The 27,186-nt window shown below is 39.5% G+C and overlaps 3 protein-coding genes across 3 annotated transcripts; 2 read left to right on the top strand and 1 right to left on the bottom strand.

Moving 5' to 3' along the window:
* The first annotated feature begins 9,594 nt into the window (after positions 1 to 9,594).
* On the top strand, positions 9,595 to 12,521 carry LOC124277368. Its single transcript, XM_046713037.1, has 4 exons — positions 9,595 to 9,673; positions 9,887 to 10,140; positions 10,395 to 10,632; positions 12,490 to 12,521. Exons 1-4 carry the CDS (start codon positions 9,595 to 9,597, stop codon positions 12,519 to 12,521), a joined length of 603 nt encoding a protein of 200 aa, XP_046568993.1.
* Positions 12,522 to 12,670: 149 nt separating this feature from the next.
* On the bottom strand, positions 12,671 to 15,009 carry LOC124277336. The gene is made up of 2 exons (XM_046712988.1): positions 14,952 to 15,009; positions 12,671 to 12,992 (listed from the first exon to the last, which is right to left on the bottom strand). The coding sequence occupies exons 1-2, from the start codon at positions 15,003 to 15,005 to the stop codon at positions 12,732 to 12,734; spliced, it is 315 nt and encodes a 104-aa protein (XP_046568944.1). The 5' UTR covers positions 15,006 to 15,009; the 3' UTR covers positions 12,671 to 12,731.
* Positions 15,010 to 18,828: 3,819 nt separating this feature from the next.
* LOC124277356 (kelch-like protein 26) lies at positions 18,829 to 26,935 on the top strand. Its single transcript, XM_046713018.1, has 5 exons — positions 18,829 to 18,916; positions 22,120 to 23,120; positions 23,817 to 24,054; positions 25,342 to 25,575; positions 26,521 to 26,935. The coding sequence occupies exons 1-5, from the start codon at positions 18,898 to 18,900 to the stop codon at positions 26,880 to 26,882; spliced, it is 1,854 nt and encodes a 617-aa protein (XP_046568974.1). The 5' UTR covers positions 18,829 to 18,897; the 3' UTR covers positions 26,883 to 26,935.
* Positions 26,936 to 27,186: the final 251 nt, after the last annotated feature.

Raw genomic sequence — 27,186 nt, 5'->3', positions numbered from 1 at the left:
GCAAGGCCTTCAGGAAGGAGTGGGTTTGCTGGATGATCTCCTCATCACCGAGATCGACTTCAACAAAGTCGGTGTCGTCCACTATGTACTGACCAGCGATGGTGAGGGACACAGAAGGGACAGTGCTGGGGCGAAGGGTCTGGGGGACGGGCAGGTGTGACAAGTGGGCAGGGATGGTCAGGGACTTTGCAGTGGGGTGCTATAGATAGGAAGGTTTGTGAGAGAATGGAATGTGAGGAAAGAATAATATGTAGACTAGAAGTAAACGTTCTTAACTCACTGAATGCTATTGAAGCAAATATATGATTCTGGGCCTGAATTAAAAATCCAATTGGAGGTTACAATTCAGAATTAAATATGTGTCAGGAACAGAACTATAGGAACTGTCAAACTGAAGACGTAGCATAAACAAACACGATTAGGTTTAAAAAGAGGTTTAACAACAAATGTACAGACAGAACGGAAAATCAGATATGATCAGAAATTGTGAATGGTCGAATGGTGTATTGCTGTACTGGAGAATGGCCGAATGGTTTGTTGTTGATTGGGAAATAACCATGTGTGGAGTAGAATTTCTTCAAAGGTTAGAAGTACACATATATTATTATAGGATATTTATATAGCGCACATATCCACGCAACTAGTGCATGCTCAAGACGCTGAGTTGATATAGAGGTGGATATAACGGTGTCGTGCCGGGAAGGCTACAATTTATTTTTCAGATGTCCCGGGAAGGCTAAAATGTATATTTCGGATTTCCCGGGAGAGCTAATTTCCAAGGGAGTAGGTGAGTACAGCTCACTAAAGATAAACTGAATAGCCTGATATTTTTTTCTTTGTTCTATAACTATTAGATAATCTAGTGGTAATTCCTGCCTTAACCATATTTTACTTAATCCAGTGTTTGACAAAATACTTTTAACCTAATACGTCCAATTTTTGACACCACGGGTCTCCACCTCCTCATACAAATACTCATAACCCCCCGTAAAATGCTATTTTCAGACACAAGAAGCTAACATCAATATTTAATCATGCTTTATTGCCTTTTAAATACGAGCGGATAACGACCTAACTCGGCATAAACCATGGAATTACATGTTGATTTCTTAACTCCTAATAACCTTTTACAAAAATCCAAATGCAACCTTTCAATATTTAAGCCTTTATTATATCCCCATATCTCAGACGCATAAGATAGTATACTACCAACATTACAATCAAAGACAAATAAAAGAGATTCCAGGTTGAGAGAGAGCGACATGATATTATTGTAAATTAAAAAAGGGCCTTCCTACCCTGGTCAGACAACTGCAGCTGTGCCTTTGAGAATCGGTTATTATAATTAAAAACTATTCCGAAATATGTAAACGTATCGACAACCTCAGGACACAACCATTATATATAACCAATGTTCTGACGATTTAACTTTACCAACTCTTCTGAAGATCATTGAACCGAGAAGGAAGCGTCACGATTTTAGCCTTCCCGGCCATGAACCCATATAACCAGGGCAAGATAGGGACATTATGTTTCATTTTCAAAATCGTTGGTTAGTTTTACTAACCGATTAGAATGGTTATTTTTCATTTCGATGCTCACTCAGGGATTGGGATAGAGAACTTTGACAATGGGCCATTTTCAGGATTATTAGCCATTTTCTGAATTTAGAATGGGCCACTGCCCTTGTATCAATAGTAAACTTCAAAATTTTAATGGGCCATTTTTTATTCTAATGTGCAAACTGGCCCATGGCTCCTGCCTTTCCCAATCCAAGCTCACTTATTTTTTCAGGTTTTATAGCTTGTGCTTCCCTATAATGGAAGTGCACGTGACACTAAACAATGGCTGGTAGGTATCCGGTATTCTGTAGGTGTACCGTTAGATATTCTTTGAGATACCTGTGATACCACATTGAGACATATGACTCCCTGACTGAGTATACATGTAGGCAGTTAATATTGGTGCACCCAGTTAGCGGAATTAGAACTAGATTATATGACAATATAGGTTCTTTTTCCTTCCGTTTGGGAAGTGTGTCATCTTTAGTGTTGGTTGAGGATGTTCAGTGTCGACCACAACCAGTATACCAGCGCTTATCACCAGACCATAATACTAAAAACCCAATATATTACTAAACACTAAGGGTATACATAATAACAGTCCCCTACACCTACTGGACAAGGGGCAGGACAAGGCAAGGGGGGCAGAGGCAGGGGGAACCACATCATCCGATCAACTGTGGAGAGAAAGAATTATTATGGATGTGAGTACAAGTACAACAGTCATTGCACAAAACAAACTGTGGCCTTACATAGAAAATAATTCAGAATTAAATTGTTAGCACAGTACTTTCTAATAAAATTTGTCCCCCGGGTGATTTCTCAAAACCAACCAAAACCATATAATATAGCATTATCTATGAAGCCAAAATTGTTACCTCGTACTTACACAAATCTTTCTAAACACCGAGTCTATCATTGTAGAATGTTTTTTTTTATATTATTCATGCGTTGTTATAGGACACAAACGATCACAGGTAAGTTCATGTGAAACGCGGGCTATAATGTCAGGCCCAATGTAATTTGTCGGTACTTCTGCTATGCACTGTTGTGAATTTTGCAATAATTGATGATAGAGATGTTTGAAAGTGACCGTCAAGTGTTGTGTTGAGGTTCTAAAGCAAAGGAGTATTTATGTAGGCTTCACTGTGACTTCACCTGGAGTTATATTGAAAGGGATTAAAACAGCTAAAAAGCAATTAGAGTTGTACCTTGAACGTAAGTGCTCGCACTCATGGTGGCAGGTTCAAGAACACAACAAAGGGAGCGAAGAGATAGCTTTCAGAAATGCGAAGTAATGCAGCAATAACAATGGCGTCAATTTGACATCAATGTGTAGCAACGGTCGTCAAGGTCTAGACACCGAGTCTCGTGAAGTATCTATTACGCGAGATTACAAAAAAGATATGAACTGGTTCCCGTCCTCGTTCGCGTTTAGGGCTGTGGAGACTGAGCTCAGTTTGTATCTTTATGAAAGTAAAGAAGAGATTCATTTGCGAAAAACGTAACAGGGGAAATAGTTTTTCGGTATATTATATGTTTTAATGAGTTTGTAGGGGACACCAAATATAATTGTTTGCATGACGTTATGAGTTTAATAACGTAAAGTTTTCATTTTGTGGTCCTAGGTCCAACACTCGACCACTGATAGCCATCTACATATAAATAAGTAACTCCACTGATATGACAGACAGACAGACAGGTGAGGTGAGGTGAGGTGAGGTGAAGCGCCTAATATCCACCATAGAGATGCTCAGTGGCGCTGTGACAATATTGGGGAAGGAAATAGTTCATATTACTTTACAGAAAGGCAGCAGTGAATAGATGGGTCTTTAGCAGAGATTTAAAAGTTTCTTTCGATGAAGTTTTCCTGGTTTCCTTTGGAAGACAGTTCCACAGTTTAGGGCTGGCACAGGAGAAGGCTCGGTCAGACAGTTTCTTTGGAGATCTGTGTTGGGTTAGGAGAGAGCCAGAGGAGGATCGGAGACTTCGCTGAGGTACATACACAGAGATGAGATGTTTGAGATAGTCAGGAAAGTTATCATTGTAGAGGCAGTCATGAGTCAGAATGAGGATTTTGAAGGTATTTCTTGCAGAGATGGGGAGCCAGTGTAGAGACTGTAGTACTGGGGTGATATGGTCATGACGATGAGTGTGGGTGATACATCTGGCAGCAGAATTTTGTATTCTTTGGAGTGATTCCTTTGAGAGGTTGGCATATAGTGAATTACAGTAGTCGAGTTTGGAAGTGACATCAGAAGTTTACAGGTGTCAGAATCAAGGTAGTGGCGGACTTTGCTGATGTTATGGATGTTGTAGTAGCAGGCTCTACTGATGGATGTGATGTGTGCAACCATGGACATGTTGGAATCATGGATGACACCAAGATTCCGGGCACTTTCTGATGGTAGGATGTCTGCGTCACCAATACGAAGTGAAGGTAATGACAAAGCAGTCTTCAACTTTATAAGCTGATGTTTGGAGCCGATGAGAAGGAACTCAGTCCTCTCCTCATTCAACTTCAAGTAGTTGGAGGTCATCAACAATTTGATTTCATTAATGCATAGCTCAAGTTTGTTGATATACAGTGAAACATCGTCTGATTCAAAGGCAATGTAGAGTTGCGTATCATCCACATATATGTGGAAACCAATGAAATGCCGCCTGATAATGTCACCAATGGGGAGAATGTAGACTGTAAACAGAAGGGGGCCAAGAACTGATCCCTGGGGAACACCATATAACAATGGTGACTTTGATGATTGAACATTTCCGATTTTGACAGATTGTGTGCGGCCTCGTAAATATGAAGAGATCCAATTCAGCGCATTTCCTGTTACCCCAATGTGATTTTTAAGTCGATGCAGGAGTAAGGTATGATCTATGGTATCGAATGCGCTGGAAAGATCAAGGAGCACAAGCGCTGTCACCTTCTTCTGGCCCATATTGAGAAGGATATCATTGTGGATTCGCACCAAAGCTGTCTCCGTACTATGAGATGTCTTGTAGGCCGACTGGAACGACTCTGCAAGGTGGTTTGCCTCAAGATGTACCTTCAGTTTGCCAGCTACCACTTTCTCTAAACATTTGGATACAAATGAAAGGTTGGAGATTGGACGGAAATTTTTCAAATTGTTTTCATCAGCTCCAGGTTTCTTTAGAACTGGTGTGACAATTGCATGTTTAAAAACACTCGGAACAGTGCCAGAGGAGAGAGATGAGTTCATAATGTCCCATACTGCAGGTGCTAAATAGTATAGCACAGACTTGAACAGCCAGGTAGGAATGGGATCCAGTGGCGAAGATTTAGATGGTGCATTCTTCATAATATCCAGTACAATGTTGACAGAAACATGTCCAAAGCTTTCAAGCCCATTACCAGAGAACTTGCTTTCATTAGAAGTGGAGCTAGTTTGATTGTATCCTGTATCAAGATTAGTTCTAATCCGATGTATCTTGTCCTGAAAGAATGTAGCGAACTTCTCAGCCAGAACAGTTGGAGTACTGTCAAAATAGCCATAGAAAATGTCATAATGGACATACATTATTCTTTTTCATATTAATGAGTATTGTTCTTGAAATGCTTTCTTATGTGAAACTTTGAGATTTTTACTTATCTAATATTTTGAGGTGGGTTTTTTTATCCTGTATTTTGAGATGTTTTCTTATTTCATACCTAAAGCTGTTTAATTAACCTCGCAGTGTTTCTTTAATTACTACTTTTAGATGTATCCGCTTGTGTGCCCAGCTGACTGGACCAGTGGAATGAACTGTTTCTGACTTGATGTAACCAGAGACCATATATAATATTATGGTCTCTGATATAACTGATCTACATGGATGTCATGTCGTAGTACATAGTACAAAAGTGCATGAACATGAAGAAAGAACCCATACGTCTTGTTATTTGTTGAAAATATGATTTCTTGATGTGTGATAAACATAAAGTTTTGTATAACTTCTTTTGTCATTTTTACACCTTGATATCAATTAATGCAACATGGGGAAATGTTATGAGTATTACAAAAATTAAAAATAATGTATGGCCATGTTGACTTTTTCCATGGTCATAAAAAATATGCAGCTGTCTTCGCGGTAATATTCGAGCTGTCCGTTTCGTACCTTTACACATCGAGGACTGTGTTAAAAGAGAAAGGTAAAACAACATTTATTCAAACTTTTTTAGATATAGATAATTGTATTATGTGTTAGATGTGATGCTGAAGCGTTGTTGTAGGGGCGGTGGGGTAGCCTAGTGGTTAAGGCGTTCGCTCGTCACGCCGAAGACCCGGGTTCGACTGCCCACATGGGTACAATATGTGAAGCCCATTTCTGGTGTCCCCCGACGTGATATTGCTGGAATATTGCTAAAAGCGACGTAAAACTACATTCATTCACTCACTGAAGCGTTGTTACTCGCGCAATCGCGTCAAACGAACAACGAAAAAAATAAAATCACCACAGACCATACATCGTTCTCTGATCTCGCTCATTCATATGAGACAAGTCTAAAAAAGACAAACCATCATAACATATATATATGTACAATGTGTACCTGGGACGACACCAGTATTCCCACCCCTTATCATTGCAGGAATTATCACTATGAATGTGGCTGTCTGATTCATAAAATCCGACAAATTTATTGTGTATGTGTAATGCCCATGGACAAATTGGGGGTTAAGTTCGTGTTTAGAGTTACGTCCCTTGGATACTAAACCCACGGGACAGACACACTCACGTTCGCCAATTTTTGTGAAAAATCGACTAGATAGATGCCCGCTCCGCCTGTAGGTAAGTTGACTGACACACGTTTTGTAAACAACTCTGTAAGACTAACCTGTGTAAACATCATGGTGAGATCCTACTTTTCCTGACAGTAACGGTAATGCCTCATAATTTAGCTGTTTGCTTCTACTGAATGCGCTTCACGCCACGAATTTAACAGACTTTCGTGTCAATCTTGGTGTTATTATAGAGCCTTCAGTAGATTATTGCTCTGACCCCTTTCCATTTCACCCCAAAGATGTGCAGGAGGTACTTTGTACTCATCTCAGACGAAGTTTTAACATTGTTTCTATAAAGGTGAATGAAGTTCTAAACCATCTTACTCATTTTCTGTTGTACAACTTGTACTACAAGTCTGTTATAGCTTCATTTTTTAAATGATACTGTGGTTGAAGTGAGTGTATTTAGGGGGGATACAGGCGGGAGTCTTACCGTATGGAGTTTAACTTCTCCGTGTAAGTTTTATTTTATGGTTGCATAGATTGACTTCAAGACAACCAGGAATTTGACAAATCTGGGTTGAACGGTTGATAAACAAAGAAAGTTTTTTTTACAGAGAATGGACTGAAAATGTGCCACATTATACTTTAAGACAATGGGTTCAGGCCAGAAAGCTGTGATACTGAAAAAGATCTTGACCTGATACTGTTTCCTCTAACCTGAGAGACGTACATCAATATGTTGGTTCATCATCAGGGCTCGCAAAATTCAAAAATCTGGCGAGTAATGTGAACTTTCCAGTTGTCCTTCTAAAATTGTACTTGCCCTATAGATCATGCAACACAATGAATGTAAGTTTAAATTATTTTATTTCAAAATGTTTGCTTGGAATAAAACTACAATAAACATTACCTACTTTGTCTTCTGTACAAAATCTTTGTTTAATCTAATTGTTAGTTTAGTGTATGCAGGGCTACAGATAAGGGGTGTACGGGCGTAATATACGCCTCAAAATCAATTAAGTACGACATAATATAAGATTTCAAGCGTATCGTGTACGCACATAAATACCTTTGTACGTCTAACATTTAGTTTCCTTGCGTATCTTGCAAATGGAAATCTATTTCGGATAAATACTTGTCAAGTTTCTTTTGCGAAACACGATTTGACACATGAGGAAACCGCAACAGTAGGAATCATTGCGTTGCCATGCAACGATATGCGTCACTATGTTTCGATTGGCTAAATACTACACTGTTCCTGTTTATATCGGACCTGACATTTCGCGCATCACACAGTCGCTCAGTTATTTCTCACGCGTCTTCAAATACAAATTCATGGTTGGAAATAGTGATCGATGAATCGTCCAGACAAACGACATCACCAACTCGCTCACACAAAAACATGTCAGTACTCCTTCAAAATTCTCAGTACACCTCCACTTGCAATATGATGTGTAAGTACAATCGCACCCCCAAAAGTTATCTGGAGCCCTGTGTATGTGGTAAAATATATCAAGTATTTTATCTAACCTGGAAATTATCTTTGTATAATAATAAAAACAAATCATCACCCAAACAAAAAGTTGACTACTGATAAACGATCGGTAATAACAAGCAGGGAATTCCCTATTATAAAGCTTATACTGACTTGACAGCGGTAACATTCATGTTGTGTTGATTTATCTCATTGGTCAGTTTATTAATAGCAGCCAAACATGATATACGAGGCATTTAGGTAACCTGTACAAAACCACGCTGCATGATATTTGTTAAAAATGGATACCAAACGCACATCAAGACTTAAACTTTGCGGTTAGTTTTCGGGGAATTTGAATATACTGCTAATCGGGAATGACGATGTTAAAACTTAAAGGTCACATGCAACGTAAAACACAACTTTGCAGATTCTGATACCTTTCGGTATGGACTTACCGAAACAAATCATCAAAAATGCAAATTCAACTTATAAAGTTGAAAAATAACGCGATGAAAAACCCGCGCGAAATCGGAGTTCAAACGATTCACTAATTTTCCCCCAGCGATTGGGGGAAAAAGTGGTTTTAACAGCTTGGCTGCACTGCGCTGGGTTGCGCTCATAGCACATGCACAGTGAAATAGGTTCGCGCAGCTTGGAAGTGGGTTGTCCGGTGAATACTCAGTGAAGGCTTTGGTGTGAGCTATTTTTCTAATGTTTTGTTGATATTTCACAGGCGCGAGCTTTTTATATGTTATGACAGTAGATTACCGATTTAACTGTTTATATAATTTCATTTGTCTATTTCACCACACATTCTTCTTACTGAGTCAATTTCTCAGTTCGATACTTAAAAGCAATGTCATTATTTAGCATTGACAGAATTTCTAACTGTGATATAGATATGTCATTGTCACAGACAAAACTCAATGTCTGTTTTATTGATACCTATGTGTCTGCCTGCCTGTCTGCTAATGACAATATTCAATACACAACTTCGAGCACTGACCACATGCAATTTTAAATTAACACCTATCAGGACTATACACCATAAACAAAACGCATTGATTGGTTCTGCAGATTCCAGCAAATTGTGTTTTTCACTTGCCTCCAAACAAATTGTAATTCTTGTCAATACGAAACGATTTGAAAGGGAATTTTCGAGTTCTGGTCATCCATCGTCTATGTTGTGTCTCTAGAAGCGTTGGAATCTGTTGGTGATATGTTGAAATCTCTAAATTTAGCTAAGACAAACTGGGTGGTGACTGACATAATTTGTTTAGATGGTGCTAACCTGATTCATTTATCATCATTATGGGATAATGTATTTCTCTCAGCTAACTACAATGGAAGAAACAGGTTGAGGGAGAAGACTTAGATGTTAATATTGATCGCTCAAGTCCTGCAATAATGAATGGGGACATCATCTCTACAAGCAAATTTAGAAACTCAAATAAATGTCAAAACATCTTCTGATTGAAAAAAAGTGACTATTTCCAAGGGATGCTTGCAAGTCATATGAAAGAAAGTTCTTCAACTCTAATTGAATCTGGAAAAGGAGCCAAAGCTAAGATGTGATTCAGTTGCTGGTGGAGCCTTGAACTCCCTTTGCTGATGCAACAGAAGAAAATGTGGCTTGACTCTGGACATGAAGCTTCTTGTAGTGTACCAATCTCCAAGAAGTATTGAATCGTGTTGTAGCAGTTTCGGCCATTCCTTTGAATCCATTCCAACTGTCTGACTGTCATGGTTTTATGGCAGACATGTTCTCTCTCTATCAGAACTGGTTCCACAAGGCAGACACACATTCTTTGTGGTACTTTTGAAAATGCTGCCCGAGAAGAGGAAGTCTAATGATCTCATGGAGCCACAGATCATTGACTACCTTTCCCACAATGCTCTTCACTGCACTGGATGAATGGCTAGTGTTTGATGTGCTATGCAAATGGTACAAAACAAAATATATCCTGCAATCCTAATAATTGTCCTGAATCCTTTTTTAGATGCGAATAGTAAACACGATTATCTGAATGAGATGGACCAGTGCAATTCCTCTCAATCTGATCCCCAAAGAGGTGATTCAGGATTCCAACATAATTGTTTCTCGTGACAGATTGTAGTTCCAGAAGTGGACAGTTTTGGTCCAGATCATCAGTTCAGTGACCCTCCCACTTCAGACAATGAAGCAGCTGTCCCAAGTACCAAGTTCTCTGAGCTGTTGAAGAAGTGTGTGTATTTTGACATGCTGTGTGACCAGCAGGTGCAGAAACTGCTTCAGCACCCTCTGGTGGCTGCCAATGAAGATGCTAGACAACTAGTGGCTGATTATGCTGCATTACAGAAACAGAAAATGCTAAATAAACCAGCTGCCAAGGTTGGTACATTGTTATCTGACATAGTTCCCCAATCGTTTAAAATGCTGTACTTGTTCATGCAGAGTTGCATCCCTTAGATGTTCCAGTTAACATGAGTCTTGGGTTTCAATCCCAGTTTGCCTGATTAATAACTGATAATGTTTACAGGACTTTATAAATCCTTGGTAATGATGATAATTGTTATTTATTTGCATTGCTTGGAAAACTGCTTTGTATCATCATGCTATTAGTAAATATATGATTTCTTCTTCAGCATGATCAAGCAAATAAGAGAATGTCTCCAACTGCCATCATGTGTTTTGGCGGCCATGTTTGTTCATCATCAGAATGTGCAAAACCTGACCAATGTGAGGGGAACTCCGCCGCGAGGGAAATGCTGTGGTTCTCTCAAGACAAGTGCACCTTCTCAGTAGAATCCCTCACTAACGATGACAACTCCGAGCTTGGTGAAACTGCTCTCAAGATGATTGGTTGTCAAGTTACACTTGTCGGTGGGTATCTTGTACAATCTACCAGGGAATGTTGTTAAAGCTGACAGGCTGAAACTAACTGTCTATGTAATACAGGATACACAGCCCAGTGTGTTCATTAATTCCTGCAAATTGCAATGACTGAAGATATGAATTGGCTTAACAACTAATCCTTTACATAAAGCAATATACCTGTGCTATTTGGCTTCATGAAAGTTACCGCCTCCGTGGTATAGTGCGGTAGAAGGGAAGGTCGCGGGTTCGATCCCCGGCCACATCATACCAAAAGACGTTAAAATATGGTACTTGTTGGTCCCTGCCTGGCGCTCGGCATTAATGGGTACAACAAGGACTGGTCGGCTCGGAGTCAGTACAATGTGTCTGAGTGGGGTATTCATGCTTCACTGCGGTATGGTATCTCAGTGGGCTAGCACTATAAAACCAGCTTAAGCCTGGGCTAGTAAGAGCAGCCGCACATACACATACACGTCGTCATATGAGCGAAATATTCTCAAGCACGACGTTAAACCCAATTTCACCTCACCTCACTTCCAGTGTAACAAGAAGACAAGGTCATCAATATCCCCCGCAATGGTAAACTGCTCGTCATAAATATGTCAACTTCATGACTATGTCATATATTACATTGTTGTTCACATTAATCTAACGAAAACATACATATGTAAACTATTCATGTACTAGCATGCTTGCATCAACAAACGACTGCCCGGGTGCTCCCACGGTTTGATGTACCACAGTAATGCTGATACAGAAATAGAGTGGTACTGTTGATTTATGTCATTAGGTTCTTTGAATACCCACAGTGGAATTAGAAAATTGAAAGTTTTTTAACGAGCAGTACCACCGATTTCAGTCAAAGTAAAACTTGTTGCCATGGAAATACAAAAAAACATTATACATGTATTTAAAAATCCAAAACTACCAAAAGGCACCGGTTCACTATCAGACCTATCTATGTGCCAAGTTTGGTGATGAAACATTGAACGGTGTTAGAGTGCTGGGTCTAGATTTTCGAAGCTCTCTTAGCGCTAAGATAGTCGTTAGTTTATGTTAATGAACGACACTTAAAAGAATCTTAGCGCTAGGAGAGCTTCGAAAATCTAGGCCCTGCATCGGAAAAGGGCACTACCACCAATTTCAGTCGAAGTAAAACTTGTTGCCATTGAAACTCACAAAATATCTTATTCAGAAATCCAAAACTACCAAAAGGCACCACTTCACCACCAGACCTATCTACAAGTATGTGCAAAGTTTGGTTTGACGGTTTTAATGTTCTGCTCCGACGAATTGGCACGGACGGAGTCTAACATAATGCGGAGGATAACTAGGGTATGTAAACTGTCAGGCGAGAGAAACTTTACACCTTAACATTTGATTTATCCAAAACATTACAAACAGTATTTACATGATACATAACTGAAATAATGTTTTTCGACATTATGACAGCTATGCTTTGGACTTTTCCCGCCAGCAAAATACTGCACAAAGGAAACTTTAACCAAACCTACTATCTCAAGACTCTTACATGTACATTATCCTAGTAAAGCCTTATATATGAAGAATAGAGAGAGGTCATGTTTTGTTTAGTTGTTGTTTTACGGCGACGGTCTGTAAATAATCCAGTCTGGACCAGACAATCCAGTAATCAACAACAAGACCGTCGATCTACAGCTGAGCCTGACCACTGATGTTATTAATCCCTTTGCTGAAAACAAATTCTAACCACAATCTTCACGGGTAGAAACTACTCAGAATGTGGGTGTATGATATGTTAGGAATCCTACTGGCATTCCAGAGTAAGGCTCGTTGAACCTGATCCAACACCTGTTTACATGGTGCACCTGCGTGCCTGAACAGGTGTAGCAGCTGCTCAGGAACTCCATGTTTGATCACCATTTTGGAAAACAACAAACTATATGAACAAATGAAAACACAACACCATTTTGGAATAAATAACATAGTTTATTTACATAAAGAAAACACGAAAACAAATATAGATCAAGTTTTTGTATTTCCCAAATATCGTAAAAAATGCCTCATGAGTCCTAAAAATCACTCATAAATGTTTTGTATAGATGTATAAGTTCCGAGTTCACTGCCTAATCGTCCTTCTTCTTAAACACACTCTTGATTCTTCTGAAGAAGCTGGCCACTCTGGACAGCAAGGCCTTCAGGAAGGAGTGGGTTGGCTGGATGATCTCCTCATCACCGAGATCGACTTCAACAAAGTCGGTGTCATCCACGATGTACTGACCAGCGATGGTGAGGGACACAGAAGATACAGTGCTGGGGCGAAGGGTCTGGGGGACGGGCAGGTGTGACAAGTGGGCAGGGATGGTCAGGGACTTTGAAGTGGGGTGCTATAGATAGGGAGGTTTGTGAGAGAATGGAATGTGAGGAAAGAATAATATGTAGACTAGAAGTAAACGTTCTTAACTCATTGAATGCTATTGAAGCAAATATATGATTCTGGGCCTGAAGTAAAAATCCAATTGGAGGTTACAATTCAGAATTAAATATGTGTCAGGAACAGAACTATAGGAACTGTCAAACTGAAGACGTAGCATAAACAAACACGATTAGGTTTAAAAAGAGGTTTAACAACAAATGTACGGACAGAGCGGAAAATCAGATATGACCTGAAATTGTGAATGATCGAATGGTGTATAGCTGTACTGGAGAATGGCCGAATGGTTTGTTGTTGATTTGGAAATAACCATGTGTGGAGTAGAATTTCTTCAAAGGTTAGAAGTACACATTTATTATTATAGGATATTTATATAGCGCACATATCCACGCAACTAGTGCATGCTCAAGGCGCTGAGTTGATATAGAGGTGGAGATAACGGTGTCGTGCCGGGAAGACTAATATTTATTTTTCAGATGTCCCGGGAAGGCTAAAATGTATATTTCGGATTTCCCGGGAGAGCTAATTTCCAAGGGAGAAGGTGAGTACAGCTCACTAAAGATAAACTGAATAGCCTGATAATGTTTTCTTTGTAATATAACTATTAGATAATCTAGTGGTAATTCCTGCCTTAACCATATTTCACTTAATCCAGTGTTTGACAAAATACTTTTAACCTGATACGTCCAATTTTTGACACCATGGGTCTCCACCTCCTCATACAAATACTCATAACAACCCCGTAAAATGCTATTTTCAGACACAGGAAGCGTACACCAATATTTAATCATGCTTTATTGCCTTTTAAATACGAGCGGATAACGACCTAACTCGGCATAAACCATGGAATTACATGTTGATTTCTTAACTCCTAATAACCTTTTACAAAAATCCAAATGCAACCTTTCAATATTTAAGCCTTTATTATATCCCCATATCTCAGACGCATAAGAAAGTATACTACCACCATTGCAATCAAAGACAAATAAAAGAGATTCCAGGTTGAGAGAGAGCGACATGATATTATTGTAAATTAAAAAAGGGGGCCATCCTTCCCTGGTCAGACAACTGCAGCTGTGCCTTTGAGAATCGGTTATTATAATTAAAAACTATTCCGAAATATGTAAAAGTATCGACAACCTCAGGACACAACCATTATATATAACCAATGTTCTGACGATTTAACTTTACCAACTCTTCTGAAGATCACGTCACGATTTTAGCCTTCCCGGCCATGAACCGATATAAGCAGGGGAAGATAGGGACATTATGTTTCATTTTCAAAATCGTTGGTTAGTTTTACTAACCGATTAGAATGGTTATTTTTCGATGCTCACGTAGGAATTGGGATAGAGAACTTTGACAATGGGCCATTTTCAGGATTATTAGCCATTTTCTGAATTTAGAATGGGCCACTGCCCTTGTATCAATAGTAAACTTCAAAATTTTAATGGGCCATTTTTTATTCTAATGTGCAAACTGGCCCATGGCTCCTGCCTTTCCCAATCCAAGCTCACTTATTTTTTCAGGTTTTATAGCTTGTGCTTTCCTATAATGGAAGTGCACGTGACACTAAACAATATGGCTGGTAGGTATCCGGTTTTCTGTAGGTGTACCGTTAGATATTCTTTGAGATACCTGTGATACCACATTGAGACATATGACTCCCTGACTGAGTATACAGGGAGGCAGTTAATATTGGTGCACCCAGTTAGCGGAATTAGAACTAGATTATATGACAATATAGGTTCTTTTTCCGTTTGGGAAGTGTGTCATCTTTAGTGTTGGTTGAGGATGTTCAGTGTCGACCACAACCAGTATACCAGCTCTTATCACCAGTCCATAATACTAAAAACCCAATATGCATTACTAAACACTAAGGGTATACATAATAACAGTCCCCTACACCTACTGGACAAGGGGCAGGACAAGGCAAGGGGGGCAGAGGCAGGGGGAACCACATCATCCGATCAACTGTGGAGAGAAAGAAGGATATATGAGTACAAGTACAACAGTCATTGCACAAAACAAACTGTGGCCTTACATAGAAAATAATTCAGAATTAAATTGTTAGCACAGTACTTTCTAATAAAACATTTGTCCCCTGGGTGATTTCTCAAAACCAACCAAAACCATATATAGCATTATCCATGAAGCCAAAATTGTTACCTCGTACTTACACAAATCTTTCTAAACACCGAGTCTATCATTGTAGAATGTTGTTTTTTTATATTATTCATGCGTTGTTATACGACACAAACAATCACAGGTAAGTTCATGTGAAACGTGGGCTATAATGTCAGGCCCAATGTAATTTGTCGGTACTTCTGCTATGCACAGTTGTGAATTTTGCAATAATTGATGATAGAGATGTTTGAAAGTGACCGTCAAGTGTTGTGTAGAGGTTCAAAAGCAAAGGAGCCCGTAGGCTTCACTGTGACTTCACCTGGACTTATATTGAAAGGGATTAAAACAGCTAAAAAAGCAATTAGAGTTGTACCTTGAACGTAAGCGCTCGCACTCATGGTGGCAGGTTCAAGAACACAACAAAGGGAGCGAATAGATAGCTTTCAGAAATGCGAAGTAACGCGGCAATAACAATGGCGTCAATTTGACATCAATGTGGAGCAACGGTCGTCAAGGTCTAGACACCGAGTCTCGTGAAGTATCTATTACGCGAGATTACAAAAAAGATATGAACTGGTTCCCGTCCTCGTTCGCGTTTAGGGCTGTGGAGACTGAGCTCAGTTTGTATCTTTATGAAAGTAAAGAAGAGATTCATTTGCGAAAAACGTAACAGGGGAAATAGTGTTTCGGTATATTATATGTTTTAATGAGTTTGTAGGGGACACCAAATAAAAATGTTTGCATGACGTTATGAGTTTAATAACGTAAAGTTTTCATTTTGTGGTCCTAGGTCCAACACTCGACCACTGATAGCCATCTACATATAAATAAGTAACTCCACTGATATGACAGACAGACAGACAGACAGACAGGTGAGGTGAGGTGAGGTGAGGTGAGGTGAAGCGCCTAATATCCACCATAGAGATGCTCAGTGGCGCTGTGACAATATTGGGGAAGGAAATAGTTCATATTACTTTACAGAAAGGCAGCAGTGAATAGATGGATCTTTAGCAGAGATTTAAAAGTTTCTTTCGATGAAGTTTTCCTGGTTTCCTTTGGAAGACAGTTCCACAGTTTAGAGCTGGCACAGGAGAAGGCTCGGTCAGACAGTTTCTTTGGAGATCTGTTGGGTTAGGAGAGAGCCAGAGGAGGATCGGAGACTTCGCTGAGGTACATACACACACAGGGGCGTGTCACGCTTAGAAACAGCGTTAGAAAGACATATAGGTATATAGACCCTACCCTAGTACTATATAAAAGGCTGACTGGACCCAACAAGGCAAGAGGAAAAGAGGACGTCCAAAACAGACCTGGGCCTTTATTCTCGAAATGTTCATAGCCCTAAGAATTCTTATCTTTGACCGTAGGCAATGTGTTAAGAATAGTTGTCTATAGCACAGGGGCGTGTCACGCTTAGAAACAGCGTTAGAAAGACATATAGGTATATAGACCCTACCCTAGTACTATATAAAAGGATACATCTGGCAGCAGAATTTTGGATTCTTTGAAGTTTCTGGAGTGATTTATTTGAGAGGTTGGCATATAGTGAATTACAGTAGTCGAGTTTGGAAGTGACAAGACAGTGCATCAGAAGTGCCAGTATCAAGGTAGTGGCGGACTTTGCTGATGTTATGGATGTTGTAGTAGCAGGCTCCACTGATGGATGTGATGTGTGCAACCATGGACATGTTGGAATCAAGGATCACACCAAGATTCCGGGCACTTTCTGATGGTAGGATGTCTGTGTCACCAATACGAAGTGAAGGTGATGGCAAAGCAGTCTTCAACTTTATAAGCTGATGTTTGGAGCCGATGAGAAGGAACTCAGTCCTCTCCTCATTCAACTTCAAGTAGTTGGAGGTCATCAACAATTTGATTTCATTAATGCATAGCTCAAGTTTGTTGATATACAGTGAAACATCGTCTGATTCAAAGGCAATGTAGAGTTGCGTATCATCCACATATATGTGGAAACCAATGAAATGCCGCCTGATAATGTCACCAATGGGGAGAATGTAGGCTGTAAACAGAAGGGGGCCAAGAACTGATCCCTGGGGAACACCATATAACAATGGTGACTTTGATGATTAAACATTTCCGATTTTGACAGATTGTGTGCGGCCTCGTAAATATGAAGAGATCCAATTCAGCGCATTTCCTGTTACCCCAATGTGATTTTTTTAAGTCGATGCAAGGGTAAGGTATGATCTATGGTATCGAATGCGCTGGAAAGATCAAGGAGCACAAGCGCTGTCACCTTCTTCTGACCCATATTGAGAAGGATATCATTGTGGATTCGCACCAAAGCTGTCTCCGTACTATGAGATGTCTTGTCGGCCGCCTGGAACGACTCTGCAAGGTGGTTTGCCTCAAGATGTACCTTCAGCTTGCCAGCGACCACTTTCTCTAAACATTTGGATACAAATGAAAGGTTGGAGATTGGACGGAAATTGTTTCAAATTGTTTTCATCAGCTCCAGGTTTCTTTAGAACTGGTGTGACAATCGCATGTTTAAAAACACTCAGAACAGTGCCAGAGGAGAGATGAGATCATAATGTCCCATACTTCAGGTGCTAAATAGGTATAGCACTTGGACTTTGAACATCCAGGTAGGAATGGGATCCAGTGGCGAAGATTTAGATGGTGCATTCTTCATAATATCCAGTACAAGGTTGACAGAAACATGTCCAAAGCTCGCCGAAGCACATTACCAGAGAACTTGCTTTCATTAGAAGTGGAGCTAGTTTGATTGTATCCTGTATCAAGATTAGTTCTAATCCGATGTATCTTGTCCTGAAAGAATGTAGCGAACTTCTCAGCCAGAACAGTTGGAGTACTGTCAAAATAGCCATAGAAAATGTCATAATGGCCATACATTATACTTTTTCATATTAATGAGTATTGTTCTTGAAATGCTTTCTTAATTGAAACTTTGAGATTTTTACTTATCTAATATTTTGAGGTGTTTTTTTATCCTGTATTTTGAGATGTTTTCTTATGTAATACCTTAAGCTGTTTAATTAACCTCGCAGTTAGATGTATCCGCTTGTGTGCCCAGCTGATATACAGCAACGAGCTGTCCGTTTCGTACCTTTACACATCGAGGACTGTGTTAAAAGAGAAAGGTAAAACTACATTTATTCAAACTTTTTTAGATATCGATACTTGTATTATGTGTTAGATGTGATGCTGAAGCGTTGTTGTAGGGGCGGTGGGGTAGCCTAGTGGTTAAGGCGTTCGCTCGTCACGCCGAAGACCCGGGTTCGACTGCCCACATGGGTACAATATGTGAAGCCCACTTCTGGTGTCCACCGACGTGATATTGCTGGAATATTGCTAAAAGCGACGTAAAACTACATTCACTCACTCACTGAAGCGTTGTTACTCGCGCAATCACGTCAAACGAACAAGGAAAAAAATAAAATCACCACAGACCATACATCGTTCTCTGATCTCGCTCATTCATAAGAGACAAGTCTAAAAAAGACAAACCATCATAACATGTACAATGTGTACATGGGACGACACTAGTATTCCCACCCCTTATCATTGCAGGAATTATCACTATGAATGTGGCTGCCTGATTAATAAAATCCGACAAATTTATTGTGTACAATGCCCATGGACAAATTGGGGTAAAGTTCGTGTTTAGAGTTACGTCCCTTGGATACTAAACCCACGGGACAGACACACTCACGTTCGCCAATTTTTGTGAAAAATCGACTAGATAGATGCCCGCTCCGCCTGTAGGTAAGTTGACTGACACACGTTTTGTAAACAACTCTGTAAGACGAACCTGTGTAAACATCGTGGTGAGATCCTACTTTTCCTGACAGTAACGGTAATGCCTCATAATTTAGCTGTTTGCTTCTACTGAATGCGCTTCACGCCACGAATTTAACAGACTTTCGTGTCAATATTGGTGTTAATAGAGCCTTCAGTAGATTATTGCTCTGACCCCTTTCCATTTCACCCCAAAGATATGCAGGAGGTACTCAAGGTACTTTGTACTCATCTCAGACGAAGTTTTAACATTGTTTCTATAAAGGTGAATGAAGTTCTAAACCATCTTACTCATTCTCTGTTTTACAACTTGTACTACAAGTCTGTTATAGCTTCATTTTTTAAATGATACTGTGGTTGAAGTGAGTGTATTTAGGGGGGATACAGGCGGGAGTCTTACCGTATGGAGTTTAACTTCTCCGTGTATAAGTTTTATTTTATGGTTGCATAGATTGACTTCAAGACAACCAGGAATTTGTCATGACAAGTCTGGGTTGAACGGTTGATAAACAAAGAAAGTTTTTTTTTACAGAGAATGGACTGAAAATTTGCCACATTATACTTTAAGACAATGGGTTCAGGCCAGAAAGCTGTGAAAGATCTTGACCTGATACTGTTTCCTCTAACCTGAGAGACGTACATCAATATGTTGGTTCATCATCAGGGCTCGCAAAATTCAAAAATCTGGCGAGTAATGTGAACTTTCCAGTTGTCCTTCTAAAATTGTACTTGCCCTATAGATCATGCAACACAATGAATGTAAGTTTAAATTATTTTATTTCAAAATGTTTGCTTGGAATAAAACTACAATAAACATTACCTACTTTGTCTTCTGTACAAAATCTTTGTTTAATCTAATTGTTAGTTTAGTGTATGCAGGGCTACAGATAAGGGGTGTACGGGCGTAATATACGCCTCAAAATCAATTAAGTACGACATAATATAAGATTTCAAGCGTATCGTGTACGCACATAAATACCTTTGTACGTCTAACATTTAGTTTCCTTGCGTATCGTGCAAATGGAAATCTATTTCGGATAAATACTTGTCAAGTTTCTTTTGCGAAACACGATTTGACACATGAGGAAACCCCGACAGTAGGAATCATTGCGTTGCCATGCAACGATATGCGTCACTATTTTTCGATTGGCTAAATACTACACTGTTCCTGTTTATATCGGACCTGACATTTCGCGCATCACACAGTCGCTCAGTTATTTCTCACGCGTCTTCAAAGACAAATACATGGTTGGAAATAGTGATCGATGATCGTCCAGACAAACGACATCACCAACTCGCTCACACAAAAACATGTCAGTACTCCTTCAAAATTCTCAGTACACCTCCACTTGCAATATGATGTGTAAGTACAATCGCACCCCCAAAAGTTATCTGGAGCCCTGTGTATGTGGTAAAATATATCAAGTATTTTATCTAACCTGGAAATTATCTTTGTATAATAATAAAAACAAATCATCACCCAAACAAAAAGTTGACTATGATAAACGATCGGTAATAACAAGCAGGGAATTCCCTATTATAAAGCTTATACTGACTTGACAGCGGTAACATTCATGTTGTGTTGATTTATCTCATTGGTCAGTTTATTAATAGCAGCCAAACATGATATACGAGGCATTTAGGTAACCTGTACAAAACCACGCTGCATGATATTTGTTAAAATGGATACCAAACGCATCAAGACTTAAACTTTATGGTTAGTTTTCGGGAATTTGAATATACTGCTAATCGGGAATGACGATGTTAAAACTTAAAGGTCACATGCAACGTAAAACACAACTTTGCAGATTCTGATACCTTTCGGTATGGACTTACCGAAACAAATCATCAAAAATGCAAATTCAACTTATAAAGTTTAAAAATTACGCGATGAAAAAACCCGCTCGAAATTGGAGTTCAAACGATTCACTAATTTTCCCCCAGCGATTGGGGGAAAAAGTGGTTTCAACAGCTTGGCTGCACTGCGCTGGGTTACGCTCATAGCACATGCACAGTGAAATAGGTTCGCGCAGCTTGGAAGTGGGTTGTCCGGTGAATACTCAGTGAAGGCTTTGGTGTGAGCTATTTTTCTAATGTTTTGTTGATATTTCAAAGGCGCGAGCTTTTTATATGTTATGACAGTAGATTACCGATTTAACTGTTTATATAATTTCATTTGTCTATTTCACCACACATTCTTCTTACTGAGTCAATTTCTCAGTTCGATACTTAAAAGCAATGTCATTATTTAGCATTGACAGAATTTCTAACTGTGATATAGATATGTCGTTGTCACAGACAAAACTCAATGTCTGTTTTATTGATACCTATGTGTCTGCCTGCCTGTCTGCTAATGACAATATAATTCAATACACAACTTCGAGCACTGACCACATGCAATTTTAAATTAACACCTATCAGGCTATACACCATAAACAAAACGCATTGATTTATGGCCCGAGTTCGGTCTCTGCCACATTATGTAATTACACAGACAGGCAGTTGTGATACTTGTACAAATGACATGTTATGATGTCTGTTGATTGCAAAATGTTATACACAAAAAATGAGCATTTATTTACAAAACCCAACATCTCTATATATACACACACAATGAGCCATGAGGGCATCTGCAAATGAACCATCCATTACACTTGAGTGCACACCAACCCGCTCTGACTGGGTTCGGTATCCCGGCTGCTTCGTTTCTTGGGAAGTAAACCCAAGTACAAAATATTGCACTTTTGATTTGCGATTGTACGCTTATAATTTTGTTTATAGTTTTTTTCATAATCAGCAATGTATATTATATGTCATGAATAAGTGATAATTGTGTTTTAATTATGTTTGATTTTTTGGTGGCATGTGACCTTTAAACTTTTTGTTTTGAAAAATAGTTGGGTCAGAAAATGCACTCGTGTTCTAGGACGAGCAAATTGTGTTTTTCACTTGCCCCAAACAAATTGTACTTGTCAATATGAGCGGACGAGTGGAATTTTCGAGCCCTGGTCATCCATCAAGAGTGTTGTGTCTCTTAGAAGTGTTGGAATATGTTGGTGATATGTTGAAATCTCTAAATTAAGCAGACAAACTGGGTGGTGACTGACATACTTGTTTAGATGGTGTTAAACTGATTCATTTATCATCATTATGGGATAATGTATTTTCAGCTAACTACAATGGAAGAAAGATGTTGAGGGGAGAAGACTTAGATGTCAACATGGAACGTTCAAGTCCTGCAATAATGAATGGGGACATCATTCTACAAGTGAATGAAACTCAAATAAAATGTCAAAAACATCTTCTGATTGAAAAAAGTGACTATTTCCAAGGGATGTTTGCAAGTCATATGAAAGAAAGTTCTTCAACTCTAATTGAATTGAAAGGAGCCAAAGCAGATGTGATTCAGTTGTTGGTGGATTCTTTGAACTCCCCTCTGCTGATCACAGAAGAAAATGTGTTTGACTTGACAGAAGCTTCTGTAGTGTACCAATTCCAAGAAGTATTGGAATCGTGTTGTGAGTTTCTTGGCCATTCCTTAAACCATTCCAACTGTCTGACTGTCATGACGATGGCAGACATGTTCTCTCTATCAGAACTGTTCCACAAGGCAAAGACACATTCTTTGTGGTACTTTGAAAATGTTGCCCGAGAAGAGGAAGTCTATGATCTCACGGAGCCACAGATCATTGACTACCTTTCCCACAATGCTCTTCACTGCACTGATGAATGGCTAGTGTTTGATGTGCTTTGCAAATGGTACAAACAAAATATATCCTGCAATCCTAATACTCCGTCTGAATCCTTAGATGCGAATAGTAAACACGATCTGAATGAGATGGACCAGTGCAATTCCTCTCAATCTGATCCCAAAGAGGTGATTCAGGATTCCAACATAATTGTTTCTGTGACAGATTGTAGTTCCAAAGTGGACAGTTTTGGTCCAGATCAGTTCAGTGACCCTCCCACTTCAGACAATGAAGCAGCTGTCCCAAGTACCAAGTTCTCTGAGCTGTTGAAGAAGTGTGTGTATTTTGACATGCTGTGTGACCAGCAGGTACAGAAACTGCTTCAGCACCCTCAGGTGGCTGCCAATGAAGATGCTAGACGACTAGTGGCTGATTATGCTGCATTACAGAAACAGAAAATGCTAAATAAACCAGCTGCCAAGGTTGGTACATTGTTATCTGACATAGTTCCCCAATCGTTTAAAATGCTGTACTTGTCCATGCAGAGTTGCATCCCTTAGATGTTCCAGTTACCATGAGTCTTGGGTTTCAATCCCAGTTTGCCTGATTATTAGGGCTGCAACGAATACACTATGTGGCGAATATGATACGCATAATTTATTTTGGTAACGAATACGAATAATTATTCACGAATACAATATTGTAGTTAAGTGATTGATATACAATATGGAACGTCCATGTTGACAGTTTTGATTTGTCACAGCAATAACCAGTGATCTCATGACACTCAAATTTGGTATGTAATAGTTATAGTCGACAGTACCATGTGAAGTCTTGGCAAACTAACATGATTTGCACTACTGCAATGCTAGTACATGTTCCATTCTTGAATATCTCACTTTGGAAAGGACATAAGGGTTCAAGTAAAACATGCTCCCTTAAAAAAATCGTAAATATTCGTTAATATTCGGTTCTGGTGACCACGAATAATGAATTGAATTCATGAAGGGCTACGGTTCGATTCAGCGAATATGTGAGTGAATCGTTAAAGCCTTACTGATTATGTTTACAGGACTTTATAAATCCTTGGTAATGATGATAATTGTTATTTATTTGCATTGCTTGGAAAACTGCTTTGTATCATCATGCTATTAGTAAATATATGATTTCTTCTTCAGCATGATCAAGCAAATAAGAGAATGTCTCCAACTGCCATCATGTGTTTTGGCGGCCATGTTTGTTCATCATCAGAATGTGCAAAACCTGACCAATGTGAGGGGAACTCCGCCGCGAGGGAAATGCTGTGGTTCTCTCAAGACAAGTGCACCTTCTCAGTAGAATCCCTCACTAACGATGACAACTCCGAGCTTGGTGAAACTGCTCTCAAGATGATTGGTTGTCAAGTTACACTTGTCGGTGGGTATCTTGTACAATCTACCAGGGAATGTTGTTAAAGCTGACAGGCTGAAACTAACTGTCTATGTAATACAGGATACACAGCCCAGTGTGTTCATTAATTCCTGCAAATTGCAATGACTGAAGATATGAATTGGCTTAACAACTAATCCTTTACATAAAGCAATATACCTGTGCTATTTGGCTTCATGAAAGTTGTAAATGTCTGAGACCAAATCACTCCGAGCTTTCCTCTCACAGATGACCGCCTCTGTGGTATAGTGGTGAGAGGGGAAGGTTGCAGGTTCGATCCCCGGCCACATCATACCAAAAGACGTTAAAATATGTTACTTGTTGGTGCCTGCCTGGCGCTCAGCATTAATAGGTACAACACGGACTGGTCAGCTCGAGTCAGTATAATGTGTCTGAGCGGGGTATTCATGCTTAACTGCGGCATGGTATCTCAGTGGGCTAACACTATAAAACCAGCTTAAGTCTGGGCTAGTACAAGCAGCCGCACATACACATACATGTAAGTCGTCACATGAGCTGAAATATTCTTGAGTACGAAGTTAAACCCCATTTCACCTCACCTCACGATAATCTGAAATACTGTTAATAAAAGTGTTATGTTACTGGAATAATGCTCAAGGCTGTGACACACCAAATTATCTTACCTTTATGTGAAATATTTTAATTTCATTGGTCAATGACGCTTTAACAAGTTTCCGTGTCACCCCTCCCAGGAGGGTGACAACTGGAAAAATATTACCCACTGCCACGGTAACCGCCAGACTCTCTGCTGAGAAGCTGTATCGCTAGCAATCGTATGATGTCATAATATGATGCATGCAGCGGACAGAGTTCGAAAACCGTTTGATCAGCTGTTTTTGAGTTCACTTTGTACAGATTTATTTTACCGACTTTCACTGCTTTATTTAACCTATTTCATACATTGAGTCGTTTGCACACTCAACTTAAACATAATTAACCATTTTTATAGCAGTTTTATGCTTGTCAGAATATGTTTCACTGATTTAAAAGATCCAGTCGAGAGGCAGATGCCATTTTGTTTCCATGTCATGTAGTCGGGTAATACGATCTGATGTACGCCTTTTTGTAGCAGTGTCATCCCTCGCCTACCTGCTCGGGTGACACTGCTACAAAGAGGTGCACATCAGACTGCATTACCCTCGAGAGAAGCATACAACTTATATTCACTCACTTAAGGCCTGGTTTGCTTGTGGCTTTAGGGTTGAAATATCATTTAATTATCACTCACTCACTCCATTGTGTCCACTGTTTCAGACAAGGAGGTGTTTGTAAGTGGTGGGGAGGCTGTCTTGGGGAGGAACACGTGGCAGATGACAATGATGGCGTTCAACTGCTTCACCCGTAGATGGTGCTGCAAGAAAGTTCTCCGTCAGCCACGGAGACACCATGGAGCTTGTGCAGTTGACCGCAGACATTTGTTTCTACTGGGAGGATTTGGCCGCTTCCGGAAGATCCTCAATGTTGTTGAAAGTTTTGATGTTGAAACAGGTGATACGAACTTATTGACACCCAACTTTGTGTGATATGTCATCCATTTTAACTGTAATAATGGCTAACTGCTGATTGATAAATACATCCCAACATATTTACAGGTGATTTGTGTTTTAAAAAAAGGAAGAAAGAAAATAGTTGACTGATTAGTTATCAGTTGTTACTAAATGGACTACAGACTTTGGGTAGGACACAGAGGAATATGTTAATTGTCATGATTGGAGCCAAAGGTTTTGCTTGAACACAGTCGTAAAGCAAAATATCCTTGAATTCATTTTAGAAAGTGGTCAAGTGCAGCATATGCTGTGTCATGCTGACGATTAGGTGCCTTAATCTGTGAGTGTGGGTTTAAATCCTGAATGGGATTTCTTCTCTCCCCTGAAGATAATCTAACCCGGGTCTTCTTCACAGGTTCCTTGATATGTGCTGAAGATATTTCCTAATCTTGACTCCTTAAGTTATGTTTTCACTGGGAATAATAAACTATTTATTTGCAATAACATTTACACTTTTTAAATAGTAACTTGCAATGTGAAAAGATATTTTTTTCTACAAATGTCAGTTCATAATTTATGGCTAGGGGGTGATGATATTTATGGAGAAGCATGTACAATGTGAAGGAACCCCCCTAAAATTTATGTATAATGTAAGTGACCACCCTGCATGTCATGTACAAAATCAATGATCCCCCCCCACACACACACACACATTCCCTCAATTTTAAAATAGTTTGTGATGTACATATGTAGACAAAATTTCCCCCCCCCAAAAAAATAAAAAATAAAATAAAATAAAGATAAATAAATAAATCATCATCCCTCCCCACCTAGCCATAAATTATGAACAGTCCCTAATATCCTTTCAGTAGTACCCCAGTACATGTATATTACAAGAGCATTGGAATTGTTGTGTCATATGTTTTCACTCACTCTCCTGTTCCAGATGAATGGTCAGACCATCCTCCCATGCTTCAGCCTGAGTTCTCTGCATCAGTCACTGTCTGTAACAACAACATCTACGTCTTTAAAACACAGATTCAGCAGTACAATCTCACTACACATGATTGGTCATTCATCACCATAAGCCAACCAATCAGCTCCAATGTCAACTTTGCCTTGACCTTGGGGAGCAGTATCTACCTGTGTTGCAAGTTCACCAAGAACCTGAGAGTGTTTCACCCTGAAACAAGTGACTGTAAGGAAGTGGGCCATTTCCAGACAGAGTGTATGGGATGTGTTTTGCTCCATGGAAAGGTTTACTGGTTCGGAAGATTTCTCCAACAGCCCAACAGTAGAGTGTTTTGATCCAAGACACAATTCTTTTGAAATGTTGGGTAAAATAAAGAACTGTTTCTTGAGAGGTGAAATTATCTCTGCCCCCAAATACCCTGTCTTCTCTCCATCTGCTTTGGCGTAGGAATTGTCATCATGTGGAGTGAGTGAGTGAGTTAAGTTCTACGCCACACTCAGTAATATTCCAGCTATATGTCTGGACCAGACAATCCAGTGACCAACAGCATGAGCATCAATCTATGCAATTGGGATGCGATGTCAACAAAATCAGTGAGCCTGACCACCCGATCCTGTTAGTCGCCTCTTACGACAAACA

The sequence above is a fragment of the Haliotis rubra genome, unplaced genomic scaffold, assembly GCF_003918875.1.
Source record: "Haliotis rubra isolate DU_JTF1 unplaced genomic scaffold, ASM391887v1 Scf220, whole genome shotgun sequence".
NCBI lineage: Eukaryota > Metazoa > Mollusca > Gastropoda > Lepetellida > Haliotidae > Haliotis > Haliotis rubra.
This window is presented reverse-complemented; position numbering and strand designations above follow the sequence as displayed.

Coding starts and splice junctions, on each gene's coding strand:
- LOC124277368 (XM_046713037.1), top strand. CDS start 9,595: ATGCTGCCCGAGAAGAGGAAGTCTAATGATCTCATGGAGCCACAGATC. Junction 9,674..9,886: donor TTCCCACAATGCTCTTCACT/GCACTGGATGAA, acceptor GACAGATTGTAG/TTCCAGAAGTGGACAGTTTT. Junction 10,633..12,489: donor TTGTCAAGTTACACTTGTCG/GTGGGTATCTTG, acceptor GTGCCTGAACAG/GTGTAGCAGCTGCTCAGGAA.
- LOC124277336 (XM_046712988.1), bottom strand. CDS start 15,005: ATGATGTGGTTCCCCCTGCCTCTGCCCCCCTTGCCTTGTCCTGCCCCT. Junction 12,993..14,951: donor CTTGTCCTGCCCCTTGTCCA/GTAGGTGTAGGG, acceptor CCCTATCTATAG/CACCCCACTTCAAAGTCCCT.
- LOC124277356 (XM_046713018.1), top strand. Junction 23,121..23,816: donor TAAATAAACCAGCTGCCAAG/GTTGGTACATTG, acceptor TTTCTTCTTCAG/CATGATCAAGCAAATAAGAG. Junction 24,055..25,341: donor TTGTCAAGTTACACTTGTCG/GTGGGTATCTTG, acceptor CCACTGTTTCAG/ACAAGGAGGTGTTTGTAAGT.